The 27115-nt window shown below is 33.7% G+C and overlaps 1 protein-coding gene across 1 annotated transcript in view; it reads right to left on the bottom strand.

Annotated features, from left to right (window-relative positions):
- NCAM2 (neural cell adhesion molecule 2) overlaps window positions 1–27115 on the bottom strand; it is a 224369-nt gene that overhangs the window by 160245 nt on the left and 37009 nt on the right. The window contains exons 6-8 of the mRNA XM_030328483.1: window positions 20469–20586; window positions 7167–7327; window positions 4883–5028 (exon numbers count right to left, since the gene is read on the bottom strand). Of these exons, the coding sequence (XP_030184343.1) occupies window positions 4883–5028; window positions 7167–7327; window positions 20469–20586 (425 nt within the window). The remainder of the gene's footprint in view (window positions 1–4882; window positions 5029–7166; window positions 7328–20468; window positions 20587–27115) is intronic.

Genomic DNA, 27115 nt, shown 5'->3' with positions numbered 1-27115 from the left:
GTCAGATACTCAATGGACTGAATCACCCAAGGATCCTATAGTAAATTTCTACATATTGCTATGGCAGAGAAGCACAAACTATAACAACTGTGACACCATCCTGTTCTCGTGTTATTCAATGCAGCACATATGACAATGCTCACACAATTTTTGATCTGTGACAGCAGTCATTAATAAGGAATTAACATGATCATTTTCTCATGCATAAAATATCTAAAGACTGGATACCTCCAAGACAAGATAAAAAAAAAAAACTTTTAAGATGTTTGATTTGTATCTGGGATGTTGTTATGTGAACTCTCATTTTATCTTCAGAAATATTTTTCCAGGTATGTCTTATTATCCTGATTTAGACATGCAAAACCTGAAGGTTAGATATAAGAGGTAATATAGTGAATGACACATCAAAGTGACGAAATTAGGATTAAACTTTGATGTGTGACATTTTGCATGACTTCCCATACAAATTCATCAATATTTATAATCTTACACATATTAACATGTATTGATTAATAAAGATGATAATAAGGAATGATCTAAAGAAACTTTTAAAATAAATGGCAAGTATTAATGCCAGGGACTATGTCAACACACTGAAGACAAATATAATCTTACATAATCCCCAGGTCAACCCTGTGAAAGAAGCATGGTTTTATTTTAAAAATAAAGATTTTATGGGGCGCCTGGGTGGCTCGGTCGGTTAAGCGTCCGACTTCGGCTCAAGTCATGATCTCGTGGTCCGTGAGTTCGAGCCCCGCGTCGGGCTCTGTGCTGACTGCTCAGAGCCTGGAGCCTGTTTCCGATTCTGTGTCTCCCTCTCTCTCTGCCCCTCCCCTGTTCATGCTCTGTCTCTCTCTGTCTCAAAAATAAATAAACATTAAAAAAATTTAAAAAAAATAAAGATTTTAGGGGTGCCTAGGTGGCTCAGTCGGTTAAGCGTCTGACTCTTGACTTTGGCTCATGTCATGATCTCATGGTTTGTGAGATCGAGCCCTGTGCTGGGCTCATCGCTGACGGTGTGGAACTTGTTTGGAATTCTCTCTCTTCCTCTCTCTCTACCCGCTGCTTTCTCTCTCCCTCTCTGTCTCAAATAAATAAACTTAAAAAAATAAATAAAAATAAAGATTTTAACACAAAAAATTAGATTGCATAGTTTGTAAACTGCAAAACAATTTACAACTTTTAATCCATGGCTATTTTATATTCCACAACGATAGCTTTGGTTTTGTCTTAAACTTTATTGTATATACTTATATACTATTAAAATTATGTATATAGCATCTATTAAATGAAGAGGCTAGGGATTTCTGATTTTTATAAACAAATATATCTTAAGATGACTACAAGATAATCTGTTAATAACAAGCTGTCAGTTTGATGGTTTCTGGATAACCCTGGTAAATCAATATTTTATGGAAAATTATAAATAATATTTTAGCTGCATGAAAATAAAGTGCTTAGAAATCTTCAATAAATGGATAACTAAAAGTTAGTGAAAACTGAAATTTCTTTAAAAATGAAGAACAAAATATTATTTTGAAGTAGCAATGAATATTAAGAAAATATTTTTAAAGCAAGTGGACACTATTTTTCTTACATATTACACATGCTTTTGAAATTTCCTAAAGTTTCCAAAATTATATATATTATTTTAAACGTAGACAAAATGCATTAAAGTGAATTAGATGAGATACTCATGAGTTTAAGAGAGCTCTGTGTGTAAGCACCATATTTTTTGCTGTAATTTCTTTTTTTTTTTTTTTTTTTTTTTTTTTTTTATATGAAGTTTATTGACAAATTGGTTTCCATACAACACCCAGTGCTCATCCCAAAAGGTGCCCTCCTCAATACCCATCACCCACCCGCCCCTCCCTCCCACCCCCCATCAACCCTCAGTTTGTTCTCAGTTTTTAACAGTCTCTTATGCTTTGGCTCTCTCCCACTCTAACGTCCTTTTTTTTTTTTTTTTTTTTTTCCTTCCCCTCCCCCATGGGTTCCTGTTAAGTTTCTCAGGATCCACATAAGAGTGAAACCATATGGTATCTGTCTTTCTCTGTATGGCTTATTTCACTTAGCATCACACTCTCCAGTTCCATCCACGTTGCTACAAAAGGCCATATTTCATTTTTTCTCATTGCCACGTAGTATTCCATTGTGTATATAAACCACAATTTCTTTATCCATTCATCAGTTGATGGACATTTAGGCTCTTTCCATAATTTGGCTATTGTTGAGAGTGCTGCTATGAACATTGGGGTACAAGTGCCCCTATACATCCAGATGGCCAACAGGCACATGAAAAGATGTTCAGCGTCGCTCCTTATCAGGGAAATACAAATCAAAACCACACTCAGGTATCACCTCACGCCAGTCAGAGTGGCCAAAATGAACAAATCAGGAGACTATAGATGCTGGAGAGGATGTGGAGAAACGGGAACCCTCTTGCACTGTTGGTGGGAATGCAAATTGGTGCAGCCGCTCTGGAAAGCAGTGTGGAGGTTCCTCAGAAAATTAAAAATAGACCTACCCTATGACCCAGCAATAGCACTGCTAGGAATTTATCCAAGGGATACAGGAGTACTTTGCTGTAATTTCTGAAGGACACCATATTTGCAAGGATATTTTATGGTATGTTAATATGTATAGTTCAATCATTCTACAAAACTATAGCTACAGAAAACATCTACATGTGAGCATATTCGAAATGCCTCATGATATCCACTTAGCTGAGTCTCCCCAAATTCTTGATCCACAAAATCACGAGCAAAAGAAAATGGTTGCTTTGTGCCACTATGTTCTGGCGTCATTTATTATGTAATAAGGATACCAGAACACAAACTGAGACAATATATATACAGTGTTTATTAAGATGCATTAACACAATGTTTGCTAGGCAGTGAACACTTCTCATGGACTCCTAACATTTATTCCATGGGAAGGGAGGTCTGCTAACATACCAGTCCTAGACTTTCCAAATCCTTAATAAATCTTTCCCATGAGGAAAGTTCTTTTCAAACAAAACTAGTTGATTACTTTTCATAAATACTAGAGAAGAAATTTCTGTATATAGTTTTGGGTGGCCTGGGGTTTAGACTATAAAATAAAATATCACAACCTTCTGGTTATTTGCTAACTTTTCATTAATAAAATAACTGAATATAATGTATCTTTCATTTTTGGTACACACATAAAGAAACATCTATTAAATGAAGAGTAAATACTACCTTTAAGATGAGAACTCTTAGGAATTTTAGAGTGGTCAGGAAAATAATGAAAACATGAGTTAGGAATATGAAGGTATATTTAATAAGGCTTTATAGATATGAAAATCATTATTTTGAGAGTGATCTTGTCTCAAGAAATATACTAAACTGACATAAAAACAATCACCTACAGTTTTATATATCTAAAATATAAGTCCTTTCAGATTTTGCAACTGTGCCATAATAATATCTATGATTTCCTGTTAATAAAAATTGAAAGCAAAGTCTATATCATTTCTCTGGATTGCCAAAAGATATTTTATAAATTTGATTTTCAATTTGTATATATAAAATAAGTAAATAAAAACAGCATAACTATTACCAAAAGCGATACAAGGTCTTAAAAAATGCCATCATTTGGGGTGCCTGGGTAGCTCAGTTGGTTAGGTGTCAGACTCTTGGTTTCAGCTCAGGTCATGATCTCACGGGTTCGTGGTCGGAGCCCTGCTCCACGCTGACAGTGCAGGACCTGCTTGGGATTCTCTCTCCCTGTCTGTCTCTGCTTCTTCCGTGCTTGTGCACTCTCTCTCTCTCTCAAAATAAATAAACTTTAAAAAAAATGTCATCATGAGGAGAAAATGAGGTAAATAAGTGTGATATATCATATGTATAATATTATATATGATATATACATATATATATATCATATATATGAATACACTTCTTGCAAAGAATAAATAGCAAATAAACAGGTAAATGGCTATTTTGTCAATTTATGGAGTCAGCATGTTAAAAAATTACATAACGTGTTAGAGGGACAGAAAGTATATTTCAAATAAGGTGGTTTCAAATTTTTCTGCTATCACTGTTGGTAAGTCAAATGCACTTATATTTCAGAAATGACTATGTTTTGCAGACCTTGATTTAAATTAATGAAAGGTTTAAAGGAGTTTCTCTTCAATATTGAGAAAAGAAATCTAAGCTTAATCCTACCCTCTTTCATACGTGTAAAATGACAGTTCCATCGTATCATTAATTCACTCTCTTTTCTTTCTGTTTCACTTTCTTCTATGCTTTGGAGTTTTATATCAGTAATTATGAAAAATAACAATAATGAAAACCTACTAATTCATTTCTTAGTAATTTGCATGCATTCTATTGACAGGTCACCAATTTACATGGGAATGACAATTGCCAGAATGATGTTGCAGTTACTTCTCTTTCTTAGATTCTAAATTATATGAAAGCAGCAACCTAATCTTCTGCTACACGAAGACAATTCTACAGAGTAAAGAGTTAATAACAACCAGCATCTGGAGAATGTAAATGACTTCCATTTTCACAACACTGGGTACAGGAGGGGGGATGTTAAAATTGCAATAAGAAAATTTACAGATTCGAAGTATGCCAAAAGTCCATGAAAGCAAACTTAAGAATATCAATAACCTAATATTTTGTGGCTTAATGAAAAACATCTTTAAATATTATACTTTCATCTTTTCTCCCCTGACCTTATTTTTAGGCTGCCTGTGGTGGAGTTACCCTTTTAAAAATTAAACCATTTCTTGTATTCCTACAAGTTACTTGAGAAGCTGGAGTCCACGGTGAGATTTAATAATAGGCAAAAACTCTGAAAACACAAAGGTACTGAAAATCACTAGATATTGAGTTCCTGTTACCTTATCGCCTTCAGAAAACGTGATGCCATCTACGGCTCTTTTCCAAGTGATTTCTGGAATAGGCTCCCCTTCTGCTTCACATGTAAGCATGACTTCACCGTTCTCGTGTGTAGTCTCATTTTTAAGCTGTATTATGTGAGGCTGTACTGTAAAGAATATATACATTACTCAATCTGTATGGGAGGAAAATATTACCACTCAGACTTAAAAGCCATGGCAGGCATTTGAGTCCACATGAGCCCAGTACAAAATTATCAACTTTGTGGCAGTTCCTGCAGCTTGCTTTGCTTTAAAGGAGTGCCAAGAGACAGTTGAACGCACAGAAGAAAAAACTTTAAAAATAATTCTCATCGATTATCAGAAAAATAATTTGAAGTGGCTTAGAAACCAGCATACAAATTATGATTCCTTTCAAAATTTTGCAATGTAAAAGACACTTAATTATTTTTTTCCCTCTCTTAATGCAATAAAATTAAAATTTCCAGTTTAAAAGTCTCAGGGTATCTATGTTTCTGTGTGTGTGTGTGTGTGTGTGTGTGTGTGTTTATGTGTGACATCAGCTTATTCAGTGATTATCTCTTATGCTCTAAAAATGATTTCACCAAAGAAGGAAAATGATGACTATATCTTGAATATGTATGAAGTATAATTATGCATAATATTTAAAATATTTATGAAGTAAGTATATATACATGTTATTTTTTGATATTCCAATTGATTTATTTTACCTTAGTTTATTTTAACAATATTTTAGGTATTTTGGCTAATAATTTCTTTATAATTATGACTTCAAAAATGAGAAAAAATGTCTCCTAATTTAAATTATTTTTATATTAAAAGCTATGTCTATCCACAAATTTACATGACACCACAGAGCTTTATGATTGTAAAACTGTATTATCTGTACTTATATTTTGGTACACCACAAAGGGATAAAAGCTAGCACTTGTTATTTCATAAAAAGTAACAGTTTATTTAATCTTTAAATGGAATTAATCATGTAATATAAATAAGTTGTTTTAATCTTAGAAAATTAGGTTCCTATTATAGGAAATATGGCATATATACTTTTTACTAACTCAGTGTTTACTCCCTTGACTTTAATGGATTTAGGTAGATTTCTACTACATATATATTTGATTTTGTGTCAAACATAATACAAATTTGTTCAGTGTTACTATACAAAAGTGATTACAACAGCAGTGTAGAATATCATGCAGTATTTTCTATTTGAAAAGATGAAAGTATTAGAAACATTCTATTATTTATCTCTGTTCTCATTCACTGCCATCCTAATAAAAAAAACCCTAATATTTCATAAGAGCTCTTTGAGGCAAATTGAGAATATCTACCTTTTGGGATTATCTCAGAAACTATCATTTGTAATTAATTAATTTATTTTTATACTGAGTCATATTTATTTAGTGTAGGTTTTAAAGAGAACAACCTTGTTAAGTGAGGAATAGTGCTATAACAAGATAAGGGCTTCCTATAATTTCTAACAGTTTTAAGTTTGTTTACTTTTTCCTCTGCATGAACCATTGTCCTTCTTACTCTTAAAGAATCTTCCTTCTTTCCTTTCCCTGCCCTTTGTTGTGAAATCATTTTGATAAGTGGTTTGAAAAATGGAGAAAACATATTAATTATTATTAGTGCATTTAATTTTTAGTATTATGGTTGTTAAAGACAATGATATATTCTAAATATACTAGAAAAATTGCTTTTCTTCTTACAAACATAAATGGAAGCTAAATCAATCATAATAATTTTAAAACCCTTACTAGTTATCTACTTTTTGTAAGTTCCCCAAAGAAGGCAATACGGCTCTTAGTAAATATGGAAGATATTCATATTTCCTTTTAAAAAAATGAAAAAAGGAGTATTTACTAATGGTTACACATAGACATTTCCTAATTATAGCTTTATAGAGGTATTGTTTTGAAGTATATTCAAGGTACAACTAATTTCAATATGTGTCACTTAAAGATTTATGAAGACCAACCCATATTATATATAAATTGTAACGGATCCCAATATGTGTAATTTAAATGAATTTTCTTCCATCTTCTGTTATGAGTCAGCCAATATTTTACAAGAATATACATGTATCGTTTCATGTAATTCTCAAAATAATTCTATCTGGTAGCTGCAATGCTAAAATATATTTCAGATGAGAAATGAGATTTAATTTTGGAAAGTTAGTGACATATAAGTAACAGAGTACAATTTGACTCAGACCTCCCTCTAGACATCATAATTTTAACCACTATGCTATAATACTTACCAAAGACCTGGAGGAATGCCTGTTTTTCATCTTCTCCTGCTTTATTTGTGGCCCTGCAGATATAAGGACCCCCATCACTATTAATTATGTTCCTGACAGTGAGTTCTGTATTGCTTCCTTTTAATATGTATTTTTCATTTTCTTCAATGAACTTGCCATTCCTAAAGAAGAAAACAGAGGTTGATCTTCATAAATCTGACTTCATAACTCAAAAGGAGATTGTACTCAATTTTTTGATCACTCATTGTCAATCATTTCGTGGCTATTGATAGACAAGGCTATATTCCAATCACAAGTGTACTTTTAGTAGCTCAGTGAAAACTCAATTACTAGGCATTAAAATTATACTTGAAAACTGCTTTGGATTTAGAGACAAGAGTAACTTTTGAGCTATGTTGAAATCATAACACTCTTTTTCGGCAAAAAAGCACATTCGTTCAATTTTTACCTTATTAGCAAAAAAATTTTGTGTTGCTGATCTTAATTCTATATACACTTTTTATGTTGGTGAGTCAACACACATTTACTAGGTCCCTAGGACACATTTAAGATAGTTTCTATGGAAATATCCCTTAAAGAAGTTTCAAAGTAAATGCAATTTAAATACATTACCAATTTATATTGCAAATAAGTATTACCAATAAAGGGGTAAGATGAAACAATTATTTGCAAGTGCAGTTAGAGAAATTATGCTGAATATGATGACTTAATTCATTAATGAGAAGAAATCACTTTTCTTAGATATGTTCCCTCTTAGACATCAATAATTTTCAATATTTTCCAAGTTCTTTCTGAACTGAAATAGTCTTCACTCTCTTCCAATCCCAGTTTGTGTTGTCTGTTAAAACAATGTTTTTCAATTTTTGCCTGTAATACGTACAGTAAAAAATATTTTAAATATATTTAAATCTTAAGCAATTTCTACAGTTCCCCTTAATATGTGTGGAACCTTCTTGTAATGTATATTCCCTTCCATTCAAGTTTATTCTCCTTATTTACTCTTCCTCCTCCTTTGTTCTCTTTAGTTTTCCTTCTATATTTTTTTTGTATAATGGTATTTTGAATGACTGAATTGATTGCAAGGCCCATGGATGTAAAATGTTTAGTATCTGTCCTTAGAGGATGGGGTATCTATTTGTCTACACAAGTTTAAATTTAAAAACAAATCTCTGAAAAAATATTTAAAAAAATTCCTAGAATGAGAGAACATTTCTTCAACACACTAAATGATCATTCCAGTGAATTCTGGTTTCACTTACCCGAAAGCTAGGTATGGTGCGTATCCTAATACAATACTTATCTTTCTATGACTCATTAGCACCTGTTTTTCCAGTTTCTACTGACATCTCTAAAGATATCATGAAATGTGCAAAAATATCATAAGAGTGGGGTCCAAAAGTAGGGTTTGTAAAATACCAAAAGCAAATGTATATCTATATATATGTAGATACATAGATATCTCTTTCTACATATATAGATATATATGTTGCTCTGTATTTTTATATATTTTTATATTTTATGAATCTAAAACTAACAACAATGAAATATGATATTCCAGCATTTTTGTCCAGAATGTAATATATATAGCCTTCATAGTAATTAGTGATATAATATATTTCTTACACTAGCCAAGTAGAAATTACTAATTTGTATAACCATAACAAAACAACAGTAAGAATAATAATAATACATAGAAATTTAAGCAATCTGTGGTTTATAATACACTTTCCCCATAAATTCTACCTGATTAAAAGCTCACAATTAGCTCATAGATGTCTATTTTCACTCCCACCGTCATTCACAGATTAGAAAACAAAAATTTTAAGTATAATTTTCACACCCCTTAATTCACAGATGAAGACAACTAGGTTCACACAGTAATATAAGAAGCATAATAACTAAATTCTAGTGCTTTTTCTGATAAAGAGGGTTGTTTCTCTACCTCATGTGAAATATTGTGATAAATGTTTGAAGTACGGCAAATGAGTGAGACATGGCTACCTATCATGAAGAATTGATAATATGACTGGCAGTAACAGAGGATAAGGTAGATATCATTAATGAATTTATTCATAACTTCTTGTATGTTAAGTAGGGGAAAGAGGGATCTACTGTAGTAGGAGAAAAGGCAAAAGATGAGTGAAATACTTCTAATTTTCATGGGGAAAAATTATGATTTGGGCTTTGCAGTGGATGGGTAGATCTAGAAGAGATTTAGAGGAAATAAGTATATAAAGACTATGTTCCCTTCAAGAACTTAACTTAAAAATATCAGCAAGGGAACTAACCAAAGTAATAGTTTCTAAATTCCTCTCTCTTAACAAACTTGTGATATAGAATATACTTGTTATTATTCACAATCCACTTCTGGAGAATGCCATGTGTGCAAAAGACTTTCAAAGAATTCTTGTGGAATTATATAAGCTCATACTTGAAACTCAAACCACTTCTCTAAGTAATGCTTTTCTAGGCACAAGAAAATAGGTATGAGAATCACGGAATCCACCAGAAACTCCAACTCTACAAGAAACATAATGGCAATAAATTCATATCTTTCAGTACTCACTCTAAACGTCAATGGACTAAATGTTTAAATCAAAAGACATAAGGTAACAGGATGGTTAAGAAAACAAAATCCATCTCTGTGCTGTTCACAAGAGACCCACTTTAGACCTAAAGACACCTTCAGATTGAAAGTAAGGGGATGAGCACCATCTATCATGCTAATGGTCAACAAAAGAAAGCTGGAGTAGCCATACTTACAGACATTAAAAAAAGACTGTAACAAGAGATGAAGAGGGCATTATATCATAACTAAGGGCTCTATCCACCAAGAAGACCTAATAATTGTAAACATTTATGCTCCCAATGTGAAAGCTCCCATATATACAAATCAATTAAGCACAAACATAAACTCATTGATAGTAATACCATCAGCATCCTTTCTTGATAAAAACCCTCAAGAAAGTAGGGACAGAAGGATCATACCTCAAGATCATAAGAGCCATATATGAAAGACCCAATGCTAATATCATCCTCAATGGGGGAAAACTGAGAGCTTTCCCCCTAAGGTCAGGAACAAGACAGGGATGTCCACTCTCATCACTGTTATTCAAAGTAGTATTGGAAGTCTTAGCCTCACCAATCAGACAATGCAAAGAAATAAAAAGCATCCAAATTGGCCAGGAGGAGGTCAAACTTTCACTCTTGGCAGATAACATGATATAGTATATGGAAAACCGAAAAGATTCCATCAAAAAAATGCTAAAACTGATCCATGAATTCAGCAAAACTGCAGGATATAAATCAATGCACAGAAATTGGTTGCATTCCTATACACCAACAATGAAGCAACAGAAAGAGAAATCAAGGGATCTATCCCATTTACAGTTGCACCAAAACCCATAAAATACCTAGGAATAAATCTAACCAAAGAGGTGAAAAATCTATACACTGAAACTATAAAAAGCTTATGAAAGAAATTTAAGAAGACACACACAGAAAAGGAAAAAGATTCCATGCTTCTGGATAGGGAGAACAAATATTGTTAAAATGTCAATACTACCCAAAGCAATCCACATATTCAATACAATACCTATCAAAATAATATCAGCTTTCTTCACAGTGCTAGAACAAACAATCCTAAAATTTGTATGGAACCAGAGAAGACCCCAAATAGCCAAAGCAATCTTGAAAAAGAAAACCAAAGCAGGAGGCATCACAATCCCAGACTTCAAGCTATACTACAAAACTGTAATCATCAAGACAGTATGGTACTGGCACAAAAACAGACATTCAGATCAATGGAACCGAATAGAGAACCCAGAAATGGACCCACAAATTTATGGCCAGTTAATCTTTGACAAAGCAGGAAAGAATATCCAATGGAATAAAGACAGTCTCTTCAGCAACTGGTGCTGGGAAAACTGGACAGCGACACGCAGAAGAATGAACCTGGACCACTTTCTTACACCATACACAAAAATAAACTCAAAATGGATGAAAGACCTCAATGTAAGACAGGAAGCCATCAAAATCCTTGAGGAGAAAGCAGGCAAAACCTTTCTGATGTTGGCCACAGCAACTTCTTACTCAACACGTCTCCAGCGGTAAGGGAAACAAAAGCAAAAATGAACTACTGGGACTTCATCAAAATAAAAAGCTTCTGTACAGCGAAGGAAACAATCAGCAAAACTAAAAGGCAACTGACAGAATGGGAGAAGATATTTGCAAATTACATATCAGATGAAGGGTTAGTATCTAAAATCTATAAAGAACTTATCAAACTCAACACCCAAAAAACAAATAATCCAGTGAAGAAATGGGCAAAAAACAGGAATAGACACTTCTCCAAGGAAGACATGCAGATGGCCAACCGACACATGAAAAAATGCTCACCATCACGCATCATCAGGGAAATACAAATCAAAACCACAATGAGATACAACCTCACACCTGTCAGAATGGCTAACATTAACAACTCAAGCAACAACAGATGTTAGCGAGGATGCGGAGAAAGAGGATCTCTTTTGCATTGTTGGTGGCAGTGCAAGCTGATGCAGCCACTCTGGAAAACAGTATGGAGGTTCCTGAAGAAACTAAAAATAGAACTACCCTATGACCCAGCAATTGCACTACTAGGCATTTATCCACGGGATACAGGTGTGCTGTTTCGAAGGGACACATGCACCCCCATGCTTATAGCAGCACTATCAACAAAAGCCAAAGTATAGAAACAGCCCAAATGTCCATCGCCATTGGTGGATGAATGGATAAAGAAGATGTAGTGTGTGTGTATATATATATATATATATATATATATACATATACACACAATGGAGTATTACTTGGCAATCAAAAAGAATGAAATCTTGCCAATCTCAACAGCATGGATGGAACTAGAGGGTATTATGCTAAGCAAAATTAGTCAGAGAAAAACAAATATCGTATGACTTCACTCATATGAGGACGTTAAGATACAAAACAGATGAACATAAAGGAAGGGAAGCAAATCAATATAAAAACAGTGATGGGGACAAAACATAAGAGACTCTTAAATATGGAGAACAAACAGAGGGTTACTGGAGGGGTTGTGGGAGAGGGAGGATGGGCTAAATGGGTAAGGGGCATTAAGGAATCTACCCCTGAAATCATTGTTGCACTCTATGGTAACTAACTTGGATGTAGATTAAAGAGAGAGAGAGACAGAGGAAAGAGAGAGAGAATGAATCATGGAATTATGGAATTAGTGGAAATGATAAAGAAAGGAGGATAATTCCACTTTCAACCACAATGGAGTAACAGGGAACCATATATACCCTCTCATTGTAAACAGCAAACAACACTAGACACAGATTAAATAATAGTTTTCAAGTAGCTCAAGACAGTGACCTCAGAAGACCACCATATCCTGGTACTTGAAGAGTGTTTCCAGGCTGCGGCTCACAGAAGGAGAGCCCAAACACAGCTAGGGAGAGTTCTCAGTAGGAAGTGGTTAAAGTAGCTAGAATTTGTGGATCAGTGAATGTAAGAAAAAAGAGCTACACAAGAAAGATAGTAGAGAGATCTGCAATGTGTTCCTAACCAATTTTTAACTGAATACTTATCAGTAACTGCATGCCAGTAAGACCTTCCAAAGAAAGGGAAATAACCATTGGAAAAGATAAAGCACAACAATCCCAAAACCAGGAATAATTTGCATCTCAACCATCCAGAGTAGAGAAATTTCCTAAAATGCAGGACATTAAGTCACCCCTTTTAGAAGAATATTGCCTCAAGCACAGAAGCATATTAATCCCAGGTTGTAGTTGCACTGAAAGAGCCTAAACGCAATCTTCAAAACATCAAATTTTTCCCAAGCTATTTCTGTATCTAAAAACAAAGTAAGAAAATACAAAAACAATCACCACTCCAAAACATAAAATCCTTAATATCTGCACCCAATCAAAAATTACCAGGATAATATATAACTGGGAAAATATGACGCATAACAAAGAGAAAATTCAATCAATTAAAAAGATCCAGAAATGACATAGATTATCAAGTTAGGAGAAAATACTGTTAAAATAACAGTTTCTCGTTGAGAAGTGAAGGTTTTATACCCTATATCAGGCACCCCCAAACCTTGGGACCTACACTGTAGAAATGAACACCCAAAAACAGCTGACTCTGCAAAGCAAAAGGGCTTACATCCAGGACATCCAAAAGGCTATGGAAAATGAAAAGGTTGCTTTTAAAAAAAGTCTTACCCAGACTTACTCATGCCAGGAATCTACAAAAAATGCAATATTGAAAGCACCTTTCTATATGCAATGGAGATTCATTAGCTAATGTTCAAGAATGTGCTGGAGACACAGGGACCTTGTAGGACTTTCTCCAGAGGAGAAGATGCTGGTCGGCACCATTTTAAATTCTCACTCAACATTTCTAGTGTTGTAGGGCTTCTCCACCCCTGTGCTCTCCCACAGTCCTACTGCAGCTGCCTGGCTTGCCCTGCCCATGAGCTCTGCCAGTCTTATTATTTCCAGTTGGCTCACTCCTGTTCTGGGCTCCCTCCAGGCTCCCTCACAGCCTCTCTGAAGCCAACAGGCTCGCTCTTCCCACATGCTGTGTATCCCTGGGCCCTGCAACAGCAAGCTTCCCATTCCACCCTTGGGTTCTACCTTATTAAAAATAAATCATGCTACATAGATAAGCACAAATGTGTAAGAGTCAACCAAGAACTCAGGCAAGGTTGAATCATAGTTCCATCATGTGCACAAGGGCACTCCTCTAGAATGGGAGAGGTAGCTGTTCCATGAATACACAGAAACAAAAATATGGAGAAAAGGAAAATTAGAAAGCAAGAATACACTCCAAAAGAAAAAAACAAGACAAAACCCAGAAAAGAAAAAAAAAATCCTTGATAAAAGGGAGATAAGTAATTTACCTGACAAAGAGTTCAAAGTAATGGTCATAAAGATGTTCACTGAATTGGAAGAAGGATAGATGAACACAGTGAGAACTTCAAACAAAGAGACAGAAAATGTAAGAAAGTGTCAAACAGAAGTCACAATACTGAAGAATACAATAACTGAACTAAAAAAAATACACTAAACTAAACTAAAGAATTTCAACAGCAGTTTAGATGAGGCAGAAGAACACATCAGCAACCTGGAAGACAGGGCAGTGGAACTCACCCAAAGAGAACAACTAAAAAAACAACAATAAAAAGGGAATTTTAAAAAGTGAAGATAGTTTGTGGGAACTATGGGACAACATCAAGTGGCATAACATTCACATTATAGAGTCCCAGGAGAAGAGAAAGAGAAATGGATACTTTAAGAAATAATGGCTGAAAATTTAACCAACCTAGGGAAGGAAAGAGACATCCAGGCCCAGAAAGAACAGAGAGTTCCAAAGAAGATGAAACCAAAGAGATCCACATCATGACACATTATAATTAAAATGTTAACAGTTAAAGAAAAAGAGAAAATCTTAAAGTTTGCAAGAGAACAACATGATACATATAAAGACTATCATAAAAGTACCTATAAGACTATCAGTTGATTTTTCTGCATAAACTCTTCAGGCCAAAAGAAAGTGGCATGATATATTCAAAGTGCTGAAAGGAAAGATTGCCAACCAAGAATATTCTACCCAGCAAGGCTATCATTCAAAATAAAGGAGAGATAGTTTTCCAGACAACCAAAAGTTAAGTGATTTCATACCATTAGACCAGCCTTACAAGGAATGTTGAAGGTACTTCTTCAAGCTGAAAATAAATGGTACTAACTAGTAACAAGAAAATATATGAAACTAAATATCTGATTGGAAAAGCCAAATTTACAGTAAATATAGTGGATCAACCACTTAAAAATTCACAAGGAAGGTTAAAAAACAAATGTAAAATCAACTATAATTATAATAATTTGTTAAGGTATACACACACACAAAAGATGTAATATATAACATCAGAAACATAAAACATGTGGTGGGGGAATAAAAATCTAGAGTCTTTAATGTGTATTCAAAATTATGTTGCTATTAACTTAGAACAAAATGCTACACTGTCTGTTATATGGGAACCCTAGTAGACACACAAAGGATAATGGGAAAGTAATCTAAACACAACACTATAAACAAGTATCAAACCACAAGGGAAGAGAGCAAGAGAAAAAAGAAAGGAACAGAGAGGAACTACAAACCATTCAGAAAACAATGAAAAAAAATGGCAATAAGTACATACCTATCAATAATTACTTTAAATGCAAATGGACTAAATTCTCCAATCAAAAGATAAGTGACTAAATGGAAAAAAAAACAAGACCTATTGATGTGTTGTCTATAAGAGACTCACTTCAGATCTAAGGACACAGAGATTTAAAGTGAAGGGATAGAGGGATGCCTGGATGGCTCAGTTGCTTAAGTATCTGACTTTTGATTTAGGCTCATGTCATGATCTCAGGGTCATGAGAGATTGAACCCAGCATCAGGCTCCATGCTGAACATGGAATCTGCTTAAAAATTATCTCTCTCCCTCTGCCCCTCTCCTCAACTCACATGTGCTCTCTCTCTCTTTCTAAAATAAAATAATAATTAAAAAACAAAGTGAAGGGATAGGAAAAGATATTCCATGCAAATGAAAATGAAAACAAAGCTATACTATATCAGACAAAATGATGACTTTAAAACAAGTACTACACATGTAACAAGGAAGGCATTATGTAATGGTAATGGGGTCATTACAAAATGAGGATATAACATTTGTAAATAATTATGTGTCCAATATAGGAATACCTAAATATATAACGCAGGTATTAAGAGACCTAAAGGTAAAAATTGACAGCAAGACAATAAGAGTAGAGGACTTTAATACCCCATTTACACCAACATATCTATCATCCAGACATAAAATCAATAAGAAACATTGGCCTTAAACAACACATTAGTCTAGATGGACTTAATAGATATAAACAGAATAGTCCATTTAAAAGTAGTAGAATACATGTTCTTCTCAAGTGACGTGGAACATTCTCCAGGATAAATGGCATTAGGCTACATACAAGTCTCAATAAATTTAAGAAGATATTTCACATACCAAGCATCTTTTCTAACCACAATGGTATGACACTAGAAATCAGTTACAAGAAAAAAAACTGGAAAAATCCCATAAAAAGGAAGCAAATCTTGCCATTTTTCACAACACAAATGGACCTTAAATGTGTTATGCTAAGTGATACAAGTCAGACAGAGAAATATAAATACCATATGATTTCACTTACATGTGGAAGCTGAAAAATAAAACAAGTGAACAAATAAAACAAAACTATCTCCTGGATACAGAGAATGGATTGGTAGATATCAGAGGGGAAAGGAATTAGAGGGTGGGTGAGATGGGTGAAGGGAATCAATTGCATGGTGACAGATGGTAACTAGACTCACTATGGTGATCACTTTTAAATTTTTTTTTTCAACGTTTATTTATTTTTGGGACAGAGAGAGACAGAGCATGAGCGGGGGAGGGGCAGAGAGAGAGGGAGACACAGAATCGGAAACAGGCTCCAGGCTCTGAGCCATCAGCCCAGAGCCTGACGCGGGGCTCGAACTCACGGACCGCGAGATCGTGACCTGGCTGAAGTCGGACGCTTAACCGACTGCGCCACCCAGGCGCCCCTGAAATTTATATGAAAATCAAATTATGATTTACACCCGAAACTAATAATGCTATATACCAATTTGCCTTGGAAATAAAGTCCTCCATCAAATGTGTAGAGATAAAAAATAGAAGGATGAAAAATACTCTGGTGGATCTGAAAGTAGATTTAACATTACAAAAGAAAAATAATCAACAATTTTGAAAATATATCAATATAATTTAGTGAACTTGAAGACATAAAAATTTGCAAAAACAAAAAAAAGGGCTGAAAGTTCTATCTGATATCGTTTTATTCCGAAACAAATTCCTTTAATAATTTTATAATATTGATATGGTGTTGATAAATGTATAAACACATACCAGAGCTTCAAAAGACATGAAACAAAACAGAGAGAACTGAGCACAGAAAAACAGACAATGCTTGTAAAATCATTAAGGATATAGAAGATGTGAACAATATTAATCAACCAGCTGACCTATTTGATATTTAGAGACTACTCCATACAACAGTGGAATATATATTCTTTTCAAGTGCACAAAGAACATTTAAAAATTTAGATTATAAAATGAGACCCAATAAATTTAAGCAAATTGATATTATACAAAGTATGTTTTATGACAATTAAGAAATTCAGTTAGAAACTAGTAGCAGAAATATATATGAAATATACTCAAATATTTGGAAACAAATTAACAACATTCTAAATAACCAATGTCAAAAATAACATTACAAGAACAGGTTTGAAGGAGCACTTGCACCCCAATGTTTACAGCAGCCTTATCAATAATGGCCAAATTACGGAAAGAGCCCAAATGTCCACTGACTGATGAATGGATAAAGAAGTTGTGGTATATATGTAAAATGGAATTTTACTCAGCCATCAAATAAATGCAATCTTGCCATTTGCAATGACATGGATGGAGCTCGAGTGTATTATGCTAAGTGGAATAAGCCATTACAGAAAGAAATACCATATGATTTCACTCATATGTGGAATTAAAGAAATGAAACAGAGGGACATATAGGAAAGGAAAAAAACAAAAACAAAAACAGGGGGGGCGGAAACAAACCATTAAGAGACTCTAACGACAGAGAACAAACAGGTTGGTTAGAGGGAGGTGGGTGGGGATGGGCTAAATGGGTGTGATGGGTATTAAGGTGTGCACATGTGATGAGCACTGGGTGTTATGTGTAGTGATGAATCACTAAATTCTACACCTGAAACCAATTTGACACTATATGTTAACTAACTAGAATTTAAATAAAAATTTTGAAAAGTAAAAAAAGTATAGCAAGGGAATTCTGTAAATGACTTAAAGCTAGTAAAAACAACTGGAATGAAATGGACACATTGCTGAAAAGATATACATCACAAGAGACCACTAAAGACAAAGGTATTACTGGGATAGACCCAGATCTGTGAAATAACTTGAATTTGTAGTTAAACCTCTACACAAGAAAAGTTCTAACACAGGTGGTTTCACTGTAAATTTTCCCAAATGTTTAAGTAAAAAATAGTTAGTATTATATACAAACTCTATCAGAAAACCAAAGAGGAAACACTTCCCTAACTCATTCTATGAATTCAGTGTTTCCCTGATCCCACACAAGTCAAGAATAAGAACACAATAAAACAATATCTCTCATAACCGTGAATGTGGCAATTTTCACAAATTATCTGCATAGTAACTCCAGCAATACATAAAAAGGACAATATAGCATAATCAAGTGGGTGTAATCCAAGAAATGCAAAATTATTTTAACATTTGGAAATCAATGGAATTCACTGATCTAATTGGGTTAATGCTAAAAATCCATATGGTATTTTCAACAGATGTAGAAGAACCATTTGAATGGCACAAGGGGAGAGATATTTTAGAGTAGCTGACCTTTCTCCCACTTTAGCTTTCATGCCACCAAGTGTTCCTGATTATCTTTGTGAAAACTTATTTTTCCCCACTGTTTGGTCCTCAACTATTTCCCTCATTGGCTGCACTTATTTCCTTTGGATATAGTATCTCTGTGCAACAGGTAGTCTGGACACTTCTCGCTGGGCTGCTTCCCTACATTACTTAATGTTTATAGGATTTAAAAAAATTTTTTAGCAAGGATAACATGCTTATAGCCCTACATAAATATGTCAAAATAAAAACTTCTAATACTAATTTTCACTCTGTCAATGTCACTACCATACAGTTCCATTCGCCCATTATATATTAAATATCCAGAGAATAGAACAATTATCATTTACACCATTATAGACATTAAACTAATGTCATATGAAGATATAAAGATTAAAAATGTAGATTTAAATGATTTATTATGTTAGCCTCAGAATCTGATTTATTCTAGCCTGTATGATAATTATGTTTCCACTTAAATATGAGAATTTTGAACAAATGTTGAACTTTAAGACAGAAATTTAAACAGAAGGAAGTCTCTCTGGAAAGACATAATGATGACAATGAGATTCTAGAACAATATTTGTTCATTGTAATGAATGGTCCAAGAGCTTTTCTGTGCTGCAATTAGATGTAATATTGACTCTTTAAGATACACACTAGAAACCAGAAGTCTCTGAGATACATGATTATTATCTGGGGTGAATATTTTAATGTTTGATGTGTAATCCTTTTAAAAATACCAACATTATGTTACAAAGGAATCAGTTTGCAAAGAACATCTAAAAACACCTATTTAAAGAAATATCTCGTTTATTGCTACCTGCTATATTAAATGGATAAAGGTTTGGAACTTGCAGAATATCAGTAAATGTTCAGGAAGTGACAGAATAAAATAAAATTGGATTGCAATTATTCTTCTTTAACAGTTTTTTTTTTAAACTTAATCCTTACAATTGGCCCTCTTTTGACAATGTGGAATATATTTTTACTTATTGTTTTCTTGTGATTATTCTTACACTATTTGGTTTGTGAAGTGTAGAAGAGATTCTATAAATATTTGTAGCTATGCTTAAGTAGTAACCCGAATTAATAACTAGTATGAATTTATAAAATTGTCCGTCTGTAAAGTTTCATTGTCTCCCTTTTAACAGTTAAAGCCACAACCTAAAAGAATGACAACGTTGGTATCTGTTTGATGTTAATAAAAATGAAGTAACATTTAACAATTCTAAAAATATATATATATAAAAGTAAACTGTTAAAGAATGGACTTAGGATAGAGTGTTTATTCATTTGATGAAGTAAGCTTTTTAAAAATGACATTAAATTTATGAAAATTTAACTGCACATAATTAGCTTTTTTTCTGAATAATACAGTCCATAAAGAAAATATATAATTGAATTGAATAAAATACACTTTTATATACATACAACAATGGTGCCATTAATGCTAGCATTCCTATTTCCATATAGTCTCTAGCTGTAACATTAATGTGGCTGAATCAGTCATAGGCGTCCTGGGCCCATTTTGGGCGGAAACTTGCATTCTAGAAAGAATAACCAGTGCAATGGGTATAGTCTTTGACTTGGGTTAAATCACTCTGTTAATCTCTTTTACAATTTAACTAAAAAAAAAACTGTCATAAACTTCAAATGAAACTCCAAAGAATGCTCTTATTCTTGATAAAATAAGATCAGAAATATTTTTCCATGAGATTGATCCTGGACACAAGCCAGAAGGATATGTGTCTGTAACCTACCTGTACCAGGAGATAGAGGGCTCGGGAGAGCCAGAGGCCCTGCAGGACAATGTCATCTCTTCTCCTCTCTCTGCTGTGGCATTAAAGGATTTCTGAGGCATTGTGATCGCTGGCGGCACTGAAAAAAGAGATGAACACAGATTAAATAGAGATGAAAAACATTTTATAAACACCATTGGGACTTTCTTACAGGTACTTTTTGTTGTTAATTTTAAGCTTTAAAACTTTGTTGTTTACGTCTGTATTTATATCAACAAGACTGACTTGGTTGCACAGTAAAATAACTTTAAGACCACTGATCTGCGTGCCATTTACAATAATGAGATAATTCGTTCTAATGCTATTGTACTATTTTTAATCTATCAAACTAAACAAGAAAGTAGACATTTTAACCAATTTATATGTATACTTTTATGAAATATTTCTCAGAAAAAGACAGACAATACTATCCTGACTTACATCAATACTGAGATCTACTTGGAGCATAAATGGATTTCCTATTTGAGTTCTCATCGGTATATGTAATTCTATAAGCAATTATTCACCGCTTCAAGACAGGGCTTTCAAATTAGGTGTCAAACCATAATGTTCTTTCTGATTAACTGCACTTAATTTCTTCACACAACTATAGAACATTTTATGAAGAGAAACTGCTCAAGACATAGAGAGTATGAAATAGATTTTCATGAACAATTCAATTTTAAAAATTAAGCTTCCCCAATTTCTAACTAATTACATTGCAAAAACTGTATATGCTGCACATTTCGGACATGTTGAAACTGTTACTAAAATGTACTGTTTGCAATAAACAAATCAATAGCATCCATAATAGAAACTAAATTTCAAAGTACAGCATAAATTTTGATTTAATGCACACTTTTATGATTTTCAATTAAATGACAAAATGATGCTCTTAAAATTAATTATATTAGTAGAATTGTCTTTTACATATTTAGAAGTGTGATAACAACTGGGGTGCCTGGGTAGCTCAGTTGGTTAGGCATCTGACATTGACTCAGGTCAAGATCTCGCATTTGTGGGTTCGAGCCCCACAACAGGGTCTGTGCTGACAGCCCAGAGCCTAGAGCCTGCTTCAGATTCTGTGTCTCCCTCTCTCTCTCTGCCCTTCCCCTATGCACACTCTGTTGTTCAAAAATAAATAAACATTAAAAAAAAGTGTGATAATAACTAAATATCTCTACAATAGCATTCAGGTCAGCATTCATGCTGTATTGTTGATGCTGATGGTGCAGATAGGAGCTGATATGTATCTTAGCAATTAAGCACAATAAATCAAGTTTCTGCCTTTATGAATTTAAATACAAGGTACATTATCTGACATGCTGTCTCTAAAATAACATAATAATTACACGTATTACAATAGGATGGACTTTTTTTTCAGACATTAACTCTGCTTTTTAAATACATTGAAATTTGACTTTCTGTATCTAGTTTTCCTTCTTTTGTAATTATGGAAAAGAACACTTTAATCAAAATGTATTGCCTTTCCTTTTCTTATGATAAACATAGGTGCAAGAACACTGTCACTATTTTTATTACAACAATAAATATTTTAACCATTAAATAATTACAATGAAAATGTACTTCTTAATAGAAATCCTCTCTAGAGCAAAGTATTTGTGTAAATAGAAACGCCTCCAGTCGGAGAATCACATGCTCCAGTTCTTGTCCTATGACTGTTACTCGCTTAAACAAACTATTTGTTCCTTATCATAATTCTCTTTTCTATAAACTGAACTGCAAGATGATCTGTAAGAACTGACAAATCTCAATGTTTACATGTTATGATACAGTAGCTCTACTAATGAAATAGGTGTTCTTACTTAGAGTGTGCACTTGTAGAACAATATTACTATTGCATATTTATATAGTAGTAATTTGAAGAGTAATTCCAGAACTATTCTGAAGGATAATAGCCTCAAAACCTGCAGAAGTTTTCACTAGTTCTGATGCCAAGATGTGCAGGGAATTTGTTAGCCACTGTGTTAGACTATAGAGCACTTTTACGTATATTATCTTTGGTTCAGAATCTGCTATTGAGTTGGATTAAACAATTTTAAAAGGGATTACAATTATATTTCATCCAAATTTCTTGTCTCATAAGACCCATATGTAGTATGTTTTTTCTACTCTATTTTACCTTCTTAAAAATACTTTTTTTGTATTTGACTATATACGAAATATCTAGTTCTAATAACTTTACAAAGATTTATATTGTGTATATTATGTAGTCAATCCTTTCTGATAAATTTTGGTTTTCATTCTTCAGCTTCAAGACACATGAGAACGTGTAGGGAAGTGGCTCCAGAACTCACTAATACAAAGGTTTTGGCCCACCTTCATGTTACAATTAATTCCCTTTGCTGGCTGCAGAGGCACCAAAGATACCTCTAATTTGATGGCTTAATTCACTTGCATCAACAATGACATCCAGCGGTTCCATTTGCCTTCTGTGTCTTGCAGTCTTCCTCTATGCACTGTCTCTAAATATGTCTCAGAAGATGAAGAACATTGTACTAAGCATGGAATACTCACGTGATTCAAGTTGATCAGAACAACAATCCCTCCAAATTTATTCAGGATAAGGAAAACAACTTCCCAATCCCCAATCACCACCACTGTCAGGAAAGCTACTCTTTTATAACGCATTGATTAATCAGATCTGGCCAAAATGTATGTCATCAAATAAATTCACATGTATGTCCTCTCTCTGGCAGAGGACTACTAACATGAAGACTCATGGTCCTTTCTTATTTACTTTTCCTTGCTTGCACTCTTAAGGCTGTGTGGCATTCAGAAATTAGCGTAAGGGAGGATTTGGAAAAGATGGTAGAACAGTCAGCACCAGGCATCTGTCTCCCTACCTAGGCAGCAATTGCACAGACAGAATCTGTCTAATGTAACTATCTTGGATGTCTGGAGTCTATGGTAGGCTTGCAGCTTCCACAGGGAGGCATGGAAGGTAAGTTGTAAGCAATATCTCAAACAGGTATCTGTATAGCCATCTTCATAGCAGCATTATTCACAATATTTAAGAGTGGAAGCAATACAAATATCCGTAAATGAATAAATGGATAAGCAAAATGTGTTATATGCACAGAATGGAATACTATTCATAAAGTTAAGGGGAGCCTGGGTGGCTCAGTTAGTTGAACATCTGACTCTTGATTTTGGCTCAGGTCATGATCTCAGGGTCATGGGATCTAGCCCTGTTCTGGGCTCTGTGCTGAGTGTGCAGACTGCTTAAGATTCTCTCTCTCTCTCTCTCTCTCTCTCTCAATCTCTGCTCCTCTCCTCCACTTGCCATTTCTCTCTCTAAAATTAAAAAAAAAAGAAAAAAATTTAAAAAAGTTAATTCTGACATATACTTCACATGGATGAATCTTTAGGATGCTATGCTAAGTGAAATACCAGTCACAGAAAGACAAATACTCTATGAATCCACTAATTATGTACTTGGAATAGTCAAAATTATAGAGACAGAACTTGAAATGGTGGTTGCTAGGAGCTCTTGGGAGGGGGGATAACAGGGAAAATATGGAGAGGACAGGAGGTGAAAGAAGGGAATAGGAAGTTATTGTTAAATGGGTATAGAGATTCAGTCTTACAAGAGGAAAAGAATTACAGAGATGGATGGTGCTGGATAGTGTACATTATGAACATATTTAATGCCACATAACTTATACTTTAAATGGGTTAAGATCATAAATTTTATGTTATGTGATTTTTACAAAAATGAAAAATAAGAGAAGGGGGAAAAAAGTCACATAAGCTATCTTAGTCCTTGGCCAAGAGAAGAAATAGTCCATGTTCATGCTTAAGTGCCTGGTATTTTTTAATGTTTATTCATTTTTGAGGGAGACAGAGACAGAATGTGAGTGGGTTAGGGGCAGAGAGCGAGGGAGACACAAAATCCAAAGCAGGCTCCAGGCTCCGAGCTGTCAGCACAGAGCCTGAAGTGGGGCTCTAACCCATGAGCCGTGAGATCATGACCTGAGCCAAAGTTGGATGCTCAACCAACTGAGCCACCCAAGCACCCCTAAAGTACCTGGTATTTTTAACATTCTATATTGTTGGTCTCAATGTATATGGAACATAACTTAATTTCTTTCCTCAGGTTTTTCCATGAGTTCATTAACACATGGCTCTTTCTAATTATATAAGCACTGAAGAGAGAAAAATGAACCAACCAAGAAGCCACCTATGCAAACTTGATTCATATTATTCAAGGATGCTAGAAAATTGTATTTTTTTAAGTTTTATTCTAAGACTCCTTCTTTGATATGGAAGCAAGTATCCTCATTCTGCAACTTACCTCTTCAGCAATTTTTCATATACTTAATTGCTTATAATATCATATAGTAAAAAAAATAATTGATATTTTAATATTATGTAGACTCTCCCTATGGAATAAGATATTTAAATTATGGACAATGCATTCTCATCATGATTTTGATCATCATTACTTTCCAGTAGTCTTATTATGTCTCAATGTCTCATGTGTGCATTTTTTTTATTTGTTCTATTTTTATTTGTTTGTTTTGCTCTTCTGCTTCACAGGTTATTATATCATCTAACACCTCTCAATTTTTTTTCTTTTTTCTTTTTCTTTTTTCTATTTTTCTTTATGTTTATTTATTTTGAGATGAGGGGGGGGGCATAGAGAGAGGGAGAGAGAATCCCAAACAGACTCCACACTGTCTGCATGGAGCCCGATGTGGGCTTGAACTCATGAACCACGAGATCATCACCTAAGCCAAAATTAAGAGTCAGACTGAATCACCCAGGTGCCCCACACCTCTCAATCTTCATTGATTCTGGTTATTTGTAATAATCCTTCCTCTTATATTTATGAGGATGGTCAATTTAAAGTGCTACTTGGTAAAAATAAGTTTTCTTTGGAATGCAAGACTTAAAAAAATTTAACAAATACAGAATGTCAAATGATTAACATAAAGAAAAGCTAATTAATTGTATAATTTCATTTGGAAAAAATCTAGCTTCTTGGTTACAGCAGACTAAGCATTGTAGTCAGTTCTTTTCAAATAAACAGTGGTTTCTAATGTGGAGTGTCAGCATACTTATTACTGTCTTGTATAAAATCCAATCAATATTTTTTCATGTACTTGATTGAGAATTGGCAAATAATTGGTGGGCATATGCTGCAATATGGGAATACAGTAAAATAGTAATATAATTACAATTATCTGTTGAGTATTGAGTTCTAAAATCAATCCTATCTGAGTGAAACAGTAAGAGTTTTATTTGATTATCAGTTTACAAAATAGGATCAAACTGGCCCATTATATTCATTAAAAACAAAAAAAAACTCAAGGAAAATGTTTCCATTGGCATTTCAAATTCTTAGTAAACTCTAATATGAAAAATATCTGGTATTTGGGCAAATAAATATTGCTTTCAGTGGAAAGTATAAAAACAATGTGAAAATGTTAATGAGAACTTTATTGCATAATTTATGTTTTCTTATATTTTCCAAATTTTGCCAAATAAATCTGATTTTTATGTTCTTTTAATTTGAGTTTTAAAGTAGATCACATTCACAGGTTCAAAAATAAAATAAAATTAAGAGGAAAATTCTAGACCTTACTCTTTTCCTTGTTAACCACTTGATTATTTGTATTTTTATGCAACTATTAGCACATGATTTTATGTTTACTTCTTCTTTCCACAAAATATACCATATTCTGTACCATGCTTCTTTTCTCAAATTAATAATGCATGTAAAGAATATATTCATGTCACTATGTAGAGTACTTCCTCAAAACTGTTCGTATTGCACAGTCTTCTACCCTGTGGATAAACTATTGGCCACATGTTATATCTCCTGAGGATATCCAAATATTTATCTACTACAATCTTATCTACTGCAACCAATGTACCAGTTAATTATCTAGAAATAAAATTGATACGTCAAAGACTAAACGAATATGTAATCTTGACTGAAGAAGACTAAATCAAATTGCCCTCAGTGGTCATCACTCCAATTTTCTACTCCAACTGTGTATTATTTTTATAACCATAAAAAAATATATAAATGAACAAGTAAGAAAATAAAGCAATAAAAGTTAAAGGAAATAATTCTCAGATAATTTCCTGAAGTTAATTCATAGCTATAAGTCTAAAAGCATTGTAACCCTTATTAAAGAAAATCCAAGTGAAAAATTAAAGTTGGAAGCATGGAAAGCATTATTTTGAATTTCTTTTTGTTTCCATGTTAAGAGGCGATAACTAAATAAAGGGCCAAAGTTAATGTGAAAGATAACTCTTGTCAAAAAAAAAAAAGTCTGAAAATTTTAGACTCATTAGAGGATATTTTCATGATTAAACATGGCTATTTTTAAGCTTTATGAGTATACTGTATGACCAGCAATATTCTTTAATCCTCAAGTATGTTTCAAGGACCCCAGAAGTCCTCAAAACCCATTCATGGGGTCTTATGATGCCTTCCATTTTACCAACCACATATCTGTGTGAAAATGAATTTCTCCTGCAAAATTCTCACAATTTTCCCATTCCCAGTTACTGGACTATGCTAATGGAGGAAAAGTTCAATAATTTCCTGATCTAAAAAAGTCTTTTTCTCAGGTTCAAAAATATATTACAAA

Source organism: Lynx canadensis, chromosome C2 (genome assembly GCF_007474595.2).
Source record: "Lynx canadensis isolate LIC74 chromosome C2, mLynCan4.pri.v2, whole genome shotgun sequence".
NCBI lineage: Eukaryota > Metazoa > Chordata > Mammalia > Carnivora > Felidae > Lynx > Lynx canadensis.
This window is presented reverse-complemented; position numbering and strand designations above follow the sequence as displayed.